This window comes from Aedes aegypti, chromosome 3, assembly GCF_002204515.2.
Source record: "Aedes aegypti strain LVP_AGWG chromosome 3, AaegL5.0 Primary Assembly, whole genome shotgun sequence".
Classification (NCBI taxonomy): Eukaryota; Metazoa; Arthropoda; class Insecta; order Diptera; family Culicidae; genus Aedes; species Aedes aegypti.
Genome location: NC_035109.1, coordinates 41,467,765 through 41,479,292, shown reverse-complemented (window position 1 = coordinate 41,479,292; position 11,528 = coordinate 41,467,765). Strand labels below are relative to the sequence as shown.

The 11,528-nt window shown below is 41.1% G+C and overlaps 1 protein-coding gene across 3 annotated transcripts in view; it reads right to left on the bottom strand.

The window, feature by feature from the left end:
- Positions 1 to 7,374: 7,374 nt before the first annotated feature.
- Positions 7,375 to 11,528, bottom strand: part of LOC5570553 (E3 ubiquitin-protein ligase Nedd-4) — a 66,182-nt gene continuing 62,028 nt past the window's right edge. For all 3 annotated transcript variants that reach the window (XM_021851284.1, XM_021851286.1, XM_021851285.1), the window contains 3 exons: positions 9,037 to 9,335; positions 8,281 to 8,973; positions 7,375 to 8,226 (listed from right to left, as the gene is read on the bottom strand). In XM_021851284.1, the coding sequence (XP_021706976.1) occupies positions 8,124 to 8,226; positions 8,281 to 8,973; positions 9,037 to 9,335 (1,095 nt within the window). In that variant the 3' untranslated portion in view covers positions 7,375 to 8,123. The remainder of the gene's footprint in view (positions 8,227 to 8,280; positions 8,974 to 9,036; positions 9,336 to 11,528) is intronic.

Here is an 11,528-nt window from a genome sequence, read left to right as displayed (position 1 = left end):
TGGCGTAGTACTGGAAGTTGAGTTATTTGATCTGCTGGTTCAGTGAAAAGAACTTAACCAGTACCAAGGTATTTTTTTGCGTGGCTGCAAATGAAAACAACTTTTATCCCATCAACTCAAAATTAGGTTCACGCACGAACTCCCGGAATTGAGTGGAATAAACTCACTTTTGAGTACTCCATTGTCTCCCTAAGCCAAAAACCTCATAGTCGGCACGCTCACCGGTACAACTCGTGGTCAGGAAATTTTCGCACTTCAATTGATTGTACAACATTTTGCGGTAATCTACTTCGCGGTACCGTAAAACGGGGTAACTTTGATAGTTTTTTCGAAGAAAACTTGAATGTTGATGCATGCTGTTTCAAAGATTTATAATTTATGTTTTCAAACAAGTACTGGTATCGTAACTATTGATTGCAGTTGAGAGATTGGCAAAAGATTTATTCTGAATGGATATATAAGCCACGACGTCAAGATCATCATAGGAGATTTGAATGCTCAGGTTGGTCAGGAGGAGAGCTCAGATCGACGATTGGAAAGTTCAGCGCCCACCGGCTGACGAGCGAGAACGGCGTACAACTGATAGATTTTGCCGCTTCCGAGAATATGGGCATTCGTACCACCTTTCACCTCAGCAGACAGAATCGCAAATCGACCACGTTTAGATCGATGGACGGCACTTCTCCGATATAACCCACGTCAGAACCTATCGTGGCGCTAACATTGAATCCGACCACTACCTGGTGAAACTGTGCCCAAAATTTCCGTCATCAACGATGTACGGTACCTGCCTCGGTACAATCTCGAGCGACTGAAACAACCGGATGTCGCCAATTCGTAGGCGCAGCATCTTGATAGGGTTACCATCCGTCCTGATTCAGCAGGACATGTCCTGATTTTGAGCTTTTTTTGAGGTGTCCTGATTTAATTTTCATATTTCAAGATTTGTCCTGCTTTTTCCTGCTTGGCGGACAATGTGAGATCTCAGAGATATTTTGAAGTAGGAAAAGCTATCCTAATACCAAAACACAATAATAATGCTCAAATGGCATCAATTTAAAAAAAAAGAGTTTCGTGGAAGAAACTGACTTTTAGCTGCATATAAAGTTTGGGATGCGTTCCATACTGTATCTTAAAAAAACTTTCAGGTTCAGTCGATTTTTGAGATTCTGATGTTTTTAATAGAATCTTTTGGGCACGTACTAAAACACAAGCTATCATTGTTGGTGTACGTCTACGGAATTCTATCAGAATGAAAGCGATTATTAGTTTCAGCACAGATGATAGCAATCATGGGAGCATAAAACTGTTTAATATCTTGGTGCAATATTTTGATGCATCACCATTAGGCATTCTCTCATTATTTTGCCATGTTTTTGGAACTCAAAGATATATCAAATGAGAAAACTTGTACGATTGCTGCCATCATTGAAGATGTTCCATAAATGCTCAATTTGCAATTTCAGTGGAGTTTTTTTCCTTGGGTTGGGTTGGCTTGGGTGTATTATCACTGCAACCATTTGATTGATCTTTCAGTGGAATTAATGTTTACAAAAACCATGGCCAGAACTACAAAACTAAACCAGCGGAGCACGACAAAATTAAACTAGCATCTTGCACTCCATGAGATTCTGGAACGAACGATTCTCTCTCAAAACCGTATTGAAAAAACTGTCGGTTTCCAGTGAAAATGTTTGCCATATATCCCCCCTAATTTTTTATTGATTTAATGTAGGACACTCCATGAATTCCTATTGAGATCTTTGGTCAATTATCACGAGATCTGAATGAAAACTTAACGGAGGCATCTTTATGAAACTTCTAAAAAGATTCTTTGTAGAACCATGACTCAAGCGGTAATTCCATGAATAATCTTTTATAAATCGCCAAAAAGACTTGACGCAGATTTCGAATATTTTTTTTAGATTCTATTAAACACACTTTTGACATTCTTAAGCTGTTTTTTTTTAATCATTTTATGCAATTTCCTAGATTCCTAGATCTTAGACACAAAGCATATTTCTGTTAAAATCAGCGGTAAATTGCTGATGAGATTGTTGCAGTATGTCCTGAACTGGATGTTTTAAGACCCTCTATAGATTTTAAAAGATTCCTGTCAAGGTGCTTCATGTAATTTAAGCGACAGCCTGACGAAGAGTACTGTGATTTTTGACAGACTTCAAACAATAATCTTGAGAAAATACTTGTCAGATACTTAGCAAAATATAAAGTCAAGACACCCTAGTGTCTTCTGAAAAGTTATAGATTATTGTCGTAACAAAAGGCTAGTTTTATTTAAGAGTTTATACTTATGCTCACACCCGCTCATTAGACATAACGCTCTGCTCGAATAGAATCAGTCACGATTTGACGAATTGGCATGTATCCGATGAGGAATCATTATCTGATCATCGCTACATCTTCTTTGAACATTCAAATGTAACTGCGCAGACTATGCGTTTTAGGAATCCCCGGTCAACAAACTGGGAACTCTATATTGAATTGGTTGCGACCAAATTTCATGGATATTCTCCGTCCATTGAAAATCCAAGTGATCTGGATGATGCCGTTGATACTACAACATCCTACATTATGGAAGCTTTTGAAGAAGCATGTCCTCTGCGGTCTGTAAAGACTACAAGAGGGACCCCATGGTGGAATTCCGATCTGACTAGACTCAGGAAACAATATAGAAGGAGTTGGAACAGACGCCGTTCAGCTGGATCAGAGTCGTTCAAGTCGGCTCGCAAGGCTTACAAGAAGGCTCTTCGTTCTGCTGAACGATCCGGCTGGAAAAACCTTTGTACAAATGTTTCCAGTTTGAGTGAAGTCAGTCGGCTGAACAAAATCCTTGCAAAATTTAAGGATTTCCAAGTGAACGAAATTCGCTTACCTAATGATGACTTTACTTCTTCCGATGAAGAAGTTTTAGAATGTTTATTCAATACACACTTCCCCGGATGTGTGGACATAGCATCTACGGATGAACCAAATGTATTTTCATGTAGTTACGAGTCTCTGGCCTCGGCTCGCAGTATCGTAACTACTGAATCGATTCAATGGGCACTTAATAGTTTTGCTCCTTTCAAATCTCCAGGAGCGGATGGGATTTATCCTGTTCTGCTCCAAAAGGGATTTGAGTTTATCAAACATGTTTTGAAAAAGCTACTTGTAAGCATTTTTGCTACCGGGTACATTCCCAAATCCTGGCGTGGTATTACTGTAAAGTTTATACCAAAGGGAGGACGTGCGTCGTATGAGGAAGCGAAGAGTTTTAGACCAATCAGTCTGACCTCTTTTCTTCTGAAATGTCTGGAACGCATTATCGATCATCACATCCGTGATGTTTATTTGGCAAACATGCCTCTTCATGTGAATCAACATGCTTACCAATCTGGAAAGTCCACAGTGACTCTTTTACACAAAGTTGTATACGATATCGAGAAAGCATTCGCTCAGAAGCAATCCTGCTTGGGTGTTTTCTTGGATATTGAGGGTGCCTTTGATAACGTGTCTTTCGATGCCATATTGGAAGCCGCACGAAACCATGGGCTACCTACAATGATTACCAATTGGATTCATCAAATGCTCAAAAACCGACATCTCTTCTCGACATTGTGTCAGGCAGCGATTCGAAAATTGAGTGTTTGCGGATGCCCCCAAGGGGGAGTCTTGTCACCACTTTTGTGGAATCTCGTAGCAGATACGCTATTGAGGCAACTCAATAATTACGATTTTCCAACTTATGGATTTGCCGACGACTATCTAGCTCTGATAGTTGGTATGTGCATAAGCACCCTATTCGACCTGATGCAAAGTGCTCTTCAGGTAGTCGAGAGTTGGTGTCGCCAATATGGCCTTTCGGTTAACCCGAATAAAACATTGTTCTTTTTACAGAAAGACGAAACCGCGATGGAATTCGACCTTTACGTCTTTTTGGCACTGAGATTAATGTCGGAGTCATTGTAGATTCCAAACTTTCATGGACACCTCACATTGATTTCAGAGTCAACCCGACCAACCAGTCTTCATAATTCTTTATAGATCTTTGACCAACGATGGCGATCGCTAACGGTTCAAAACGAATCTATATCGATCGCTATCGGAAATCACTGACTGGTTGACCGGGAAGTGGCCCTTTTCGACGTTGCGCCACTACACATAGGGGAAAATGGGGCACTTTGGCCACCTTAAGAAAAAGTCAAGAAAAGTGCTGAAAATATTATGGAAACATTATTGGGTTTTTGCGTGATTTCCAACAATTCTTAGATCAATACACTAGATCTGTATGATTTCCGTTGTCTTATAATATTCCCGAATGAATGAGAGATTTTTCAAAATTTGTATCTTTTTTAGACGATTTTTCACCGATGGGGTGAAATGAGCACCCTATTTTTGGTTGTAAAATTATCTCAGATATTCTAAAAAATCAATTATTTTTTTCACCACACTTGAAAGTTATTTGTATTTATAAACACTCCGTGCAAAAAGATTGAATTTTAAAAATTATTTTTACACTCAAATTTTAAAATTCTGAAATGTTGGAATTTGAAAGAGCCATTCGGGGCAATATGGGCAGTTTTTCCGAACTTCATTTATTTATTTTTCTTAGAGTTTAGAACACTGACTTCTAGGATGTCTATTGCTTCATTTCCTTGTCAGCTTTGGGGTTGCATGTTATTTCAGATGAAATTTCAAGAATTTGTGCAGTTTTCAAGGGGTGCTCATTCCACCCCATTGGCCAAACCGCCCCGACTACCCCTACATCTTAAACAAGAAGCACTTTCTTGCTCTTACCGTTTATGGGTACTGGATCTACTGGAGAAAAATCCAGTGAATCGTAGATCTACACACACTTCGTTGTTTCCACTTTTGGTGAAATGGGACAAAATTGTCCTTGCTCCAAGTGATCTCACAATTGCTTGTCACTTTCCTTACAGGACATTTACCACACAATTCCCTTCACGGGAAGAGTGGACGTCTGGCTATTTGGAAAGAAGTATATCAAACAATATAATATGTTACACTGATTTCTCCCTTCTTGAAGGTAGAGCTGGTGCAGGAGTATATTCTCGTGAGCTGAGGCTGAATTAGTTTTACTTACTTGGTAGAAACTGCACCGTTTTTCACCGTTTTTGCTCTTATGTGTGGAGTGCAATCAGCACTTCAACAGCGCGTAATGGGTAAAGTCATATACTTCTGTTCAGAGAGTCTGGCTGCTATAAAAGCTCTCGCTTCGGCCAACTCAAGGTCGAAGCTTGTTATCGCATGTCGAACTCAAATTGAGGAACTGAATTCAGTCAACTCTGTAAACCTTGTATGGGTACCTGGCCATTCTTCCATCGCTGGAAATGAATTGGCTGATGAGCTAGCTCGCGATGGAGCATCGCATGACTTCATTGGCCCTGAGCCGGCTATTCCAATTTCGAAGTGCTGGGTGAAGCTTCAGATAAATTCTTGGGCGGCAACTCAGCACAAGCAATATTGGAATAGTTTGGAGTCGTGTCGTCAAACAAAATTGTATATTACTGAGCCATCTCCAAAGGTGGCGAAGTATTTAACAAATCTGTCAAAGCAGAATTGCAGTCTCTTGGTCAGAGCGTTGACAGGCCACTGCCGACTCAACTATCACATGGCAAATATTCAGCGTGCTGACTCATTTGTGTGTGATAGTTGTGACTCCGATTTTTGGAACTTCGTATCACCTGATATGTAACTGTTCAGTTTTTTTTTTCGCAAATGCGATTCCAATTACTTGGTAAACACTTATTAAGTGAAACTGAATTCAGAAGCCTGAATCTTCAGGACATTCTGTTATTCTTAACCCGCTGTGGTAATGAGCTATAGGCTCTCTACGCTCATTCGTTTTGCAGTGCCCTTTTTAGGGCGCTGTTCGAACCCATTGTGGTATGGAGCTACATGCTCTCATTTCGCTTATGCGATTTTACCTCTTCAAGGGACCCCACTCCTATTTCCTCCCATCTTTCCCTTCCCTTTCCTCTCCCATCGGGTAGATGATGAAATAGGCTCAAATATGACGATGGCACATATCTCCCAACTTGTGGGGAACGTGCCATTGGAGCCGGCCTTCTGATACCTGATATGCTCACACCCGCTCATTAGAAGTTTCTCGAGATCGTACATTACAAGCCGTCAACGTGAAAAATCGACAATAAATCTTTGTTATCACTGCCGTTAGAAATATAAGGCATGTTCAATATTTGAAACAAAAACATTCTTGCACAAGAAAATTATTAAAAATTACAAAATGTCCTGATTTTGAATCTCCGAGATATGGTCACCCTACATCTTCAGGCGAGGACAGTCAAAGCAGCCATTAACGACGCTGCCGAAATCATTGTCGGATATGTGGAACGGAGTTCAAGAAACGATTGGTTCGACCAGGAGTGCCAGGAGGTTTTAGAGGAGAAGAAAGCAGCGCCGCCTGGAAGAAGTGGAGTGCCAAAAGATGAAGTTGCTGTACCATTCTCAAGAAACGCGGAAGTTTTATCAGAAGTTCAACACATCCCGCAAAGGCTTCGTGCCGCGAGCTGAAATGTGCCCGGATAAGGATGGGAGCATCTTGACGGACGGACGCAAGGTGATCGAAAGGTGGAGGCAGCACTACGATGAACACCAGAATGGCGCAGAAAACACAGGCACAGAAAGACAACGAAAGCGATGGCTACGTCAGCACAGCTGACTGTGGAAACCAGCTAGCTCGCACGATTGGGGAAGTTAAGGATGCCATTCAACAGCTCAGAAATCGGAGCCGAACTCATCATGATGGGCTCGGACAGGTTGGCCGCTTGTCTGCATCGGCTGATAGTTAGAATCTGGGAAACGCAACAGCTACCGGATGAGTGGAAGCAAGGCGTTATATGCCTTATGTACAAAAAGGGCGACAAACTGGAGTGTGAAAATTATCGTGCAATCACTATCCTAAACGCCGCCTACAAAGTGCTATTCCAGATTCTCATCCGTCGTCTTTCACCTATAGCAAACGAGTTCGTGGGAAGTTATCAAGCAGGTTTATTCCGTGCGGCAAATCCTCCGGAAATGCCATGAGCACCAGGTCCCTACGCACCATCTGTTCATCGATTTCAAAAATTTAAAAGATACAATGTACTCCAATCTACTTTTTTGTTTCTCTAGAAAAAAGATGTTGCACAGATACAAATTGCAAAAAAAAATATCAGGGAACCGGGTAGAATACGACGACTTCGTGAATCGCCAACCGGAGAAGAAAATAGCTCATATCTGAAAAGATTACACAGCGAACTTGAAGTAGTTAAGACCTTGAGGCAGTTGATAGTTATAGAGATGCAGTAAACAGACAGGCTTTCGAATTTTTATCAAATATAATAATCTCAATCTTGATAGTTATGTTCACTATAAATTAAATAATCATACATACATACATACATCATTCCGATTTCAACAATATAATTCATTGAACTATCGTCGGTTGACCAGCTCTAAATAATCACTTCCCTTGTGCGCATACCCTCTGCGAAACAAAAAAAAAACTAATCCCGCCAAATGTAATCCCTTCACTGGACAACGCCAATTTCATTGTAAATATGTGCCCCACTTTCTATACCTTTCTTGTGCCAATGAGTTAAAAATTTTGCATTTTGCTTCGCATAAACTTTCGTCTTATCTCGATAGCGGCAAGGCACTCACTCTCTCCTGCTCTCCGTGGTTCTATAGCCGGATTTAAATTCCTTTTAAAACATTCCTAGTAAAACTTGAGTGTGGGAATAACTTCCTAGTGCGTGTGTTTAATTGTAAGTGTTCGTGTATGTGTTTGTGAATCATTGGAACGAGGAGACTCGCATTATCGGTCGGTTACATATTATGGCAGACTTCCTGTAGCATTTCCTTACGCTGAAAAATTGTTTCCCTTGTCCTAATCGAGAGTGCTTGCACTTCATATCTGCTCGCGCTTCTGTACATAATCGTTAACAACTAGATATAATTTAAGAACGACTCGTTTCTCTTCCCGAGAAAATTCGCTTCTAGTGTTGCAAATTGTGTGTGCTTGCTTGCTTGCGTTCGACTACTGTTTTTGCGGGGGAATGTAGTATTGTAATCAGTGGCGTGAATTCAGGATTCAGACTCTAGTCTACTCCGGCGAAACCTTGACTACCCTCGATGGCTTTTACCAGCTTGTCTTTCAGATGCGAGTAACTCTCGTAAGGCGGGAGGTCCAATCGGTTGAAGCTGGAAAGAATAAATTGATGAAATCATTGCGCATAGAAATTCCATCGCACTTACCAAGTATGGGCCCGCGGGAAATTGTCGGTCGTACCCCACTTCTCAATAGTGAACATCTGTGGACCATTGGAGCCGTACAGTTCCTTAAAGCCATTCATCGGCACCCTCGAAGTTCCCGTCACGAACTGCAACAGCCGGGATCGCATCTCGTTGTTGAACGACAGAACCGCTCGCCAGAACCACTGCACCACCACGTGATTCGCATAGTAATCGCCCTTGTAGAGCGTATTCTTCTTCCAGTCACTCACATCGATGCTCTGGATACCACACATCAGCAGTTCCAGTTCGTTCTCATCGAAGATCTTCAGCAAATGCAGTGGCACCAACGATCCGAATCCCTCCAAAAATGCATGCATCTGGCTCTTCACCCTGGCCACGAACCTCCAGTCGATCACTAGTTTAATGTACTCGTCCTTGTTATCGTTGGTGACCTCGATGTTGGCCCCATTTGGCTTCAGATCCCGCTGACTAGTGGTACCAAAACTCTCCTCGTCGACGCTGAACGTCAACATCAGCTCCGACGGGTCGTTTTCCTTAATGTACAGCAAAGAATTGTAATACTCCGTATCGACGGACTCCATATCTTTCAGATCAATTTGCTTCTGCAGCATCATTTTGTAGAACGGTCGAATGAAGAACGCATCCAGCAGTTTCCCATGATACACGGCCATGCCCGCTATTCGTCCAATGAATCTGGAAATATAGCCCATAATCGTTATCCTGAATCCACCAGCACGCAAACCACCCCACACTCACTTGAAATAGTTCAAATGCTCCTCGTTGCACAACCCGCTGTACGGGTTGATCTGCAGCGTGTAGTTGTCCATGGCCGAGTACTCGAACAGCCCGTAGTAGGGATTGAACATCTCCTTCGACAGCAGATAAAACCACTCCCGGGCAAGTCCACCGTAGTCGAGGCCGGCCTCGCTTTCGAATTCCACCCACAGTTTGGTTTTGAGCAGTTCCACCTTGGTCACCGAGTTGATTATTCGGTAGGAATCCTCCAGAATGGATGCCCGCCGCACCTTGATGTCGATTTTGTTCGGTACGTTGGCCTGCAATCGGAAGCAAAAATTGCGTTATGAAATTTTGCGTGTCTTATAATGGATTTTTAAAGAAACGGAGTGATCAGAAGAAAGATTTCCATAAGACGAAAAAGAACATATGGCAACTTACTATTTCATAGCATAGCATTCGCGAAGCAAACAAACTAACTGTATCTGTTGAATTTGTTCCTAGCATAACACAATTAAGAGTCATATTAAAAAAAAAAAGTCGCGAAAGTCGATCACTTCGACACAGTGCTTGGGCTCTCGTCAAGATTCAAATAAGTGCTTGTCTGAGATCTTAACTATTTCGTAAACCATCCATCGTAGCCTGGTTACGATATCCATCATAGCCCAGATCGTAGCCATTGTCCATCTTATCAGTCTTAGGGATAGCTGTCGTCGTCTAAGTATTCCCAAGGTTCTCCAAGATGAATACTATCATGTGCCACCTTGAAATCGATGAAAAATTGATGCGTGGAAAGTGGTATAGGGTAACTCGGTGTAATACGCCCCAACGGGGCAATACGTCCCTCTTCATTTTCACGGGATTGAGACTTCTTTTACACGTAAATATGATCACATTTCTTAAATATTCGCGAAAAAATGATGTTGCGCATAAATTTTCTTTGAGAAGTATAAACAATCAATATAAATTCAAAAAATATCGAAAATCAGGTTTTTGGTTTAAAATTTTGCTTCTGATAAGCAAGCCTCAGGGTGAATGAAACCCATTATTTACTCTTATACTTACTACAAAAACTATTACCGGAAGACGAATGCTAATAGACCCGTTTAAGCTTAGCAGATGGTGGAATTCTCCTTGGAAACATTTCTACAACGCAGTGGACCACCTTTTTTCTATGGGAGGGGCATATTGGCCTGGTTGTTTTGAAACGTCAACATTGGGACCGTTTACAAAAAAAAATCTTGTACACTTTTTTGAAGCAACATGAAAGGAGAAAGTTGCGTGCAGAGCATGACCAACAAAATAAGGAACACCTTAACATGAAAAGCTTTGGAAGTGATGCATTTGCTACTGCGATAGAGCAGTATTTCCTTAAGGGGGGCGTATTACACTTTTTTACTTATACGATACTTATGAAGAATTTGTTGTACTGTAAAGATCTGGTCCCGTAATCGGCTTCAGGAAGTACTTGTAAATGATCAATATACATCATATTATACTCCCAGCGAAAAAACTTGAAGATTGAGATATCACATGATATGGATTGCATTCATCGGATTTACGTCCTTTTCTAGGGTACCGGAATCAGCTTTAGGATATACCGAAAGTACTTGTAAATGGCCTTATATTGCCTACAGTTTCCCAATATGCATTGTATAACACTTCCGGTAGTAAATCTTAAAGATTGATGTGTCGAATGATCTGGTTTGGACAGGTCAAGTTTTGGTCCCCAAGTGATGCCCACATAACCGATTCTAGAGAATCCTGAACCGGCCAGAATGGTTCCAAATGAGTTGGAATAGTCGGAATATACTAATGCAGGGTGTCCATTCAAAATCATTTTTCCAATTCCCGGATTTTTCCCGGATGCCCAAACAATTAAACACGGAGGACATAATGACCCTGCGACATGTAAGTTTTATTTTATGTTTTTCATACAAAATGGTCAAATTTTAAGGTCTACATTTACTTTTTTATAGATTATATTAGTAGAAATTTATAAAATACTGTGAACTTAAAACGGTTTGAATTTTGAAAGAATTTCGAACACAAATCTGGTCTGTGGAATTTACAATATATTTTCACAAAACGGCAAAGTTGAATAGCCAACCCGTTACCTTCTAAGAATGCCTTCGGAACTATGTGTTAGATATGGCTCAGACTCAAACGCCATCCAGAGCGAATGATAATGCAACGCTAATATGGGGGCGTCCACAAATTACGTAACGCTCTAGGGGGAGGGGGGGAGTAGGCTCAAGCGTTACGTCTCATACAAAAATTTGAAATTTTTCATACAAAAAGCGTTACGGACGGGGGGGAGGGGGTCGAAAATTTCCAAATTTTGCGTTACGTAATAAATGGATGCTGCCTATGTAATAAAGTTATTGCTCATAAAATTTTGTGTTAAATAAGGATTATTCAAACTAGTAATACAGACAAGGCTTCATTAAGCTGAAGATGAATCGGAGCCAAGCCTCAAGTTTTCAAGAGCACAAATCTGGAGAACCAAACAT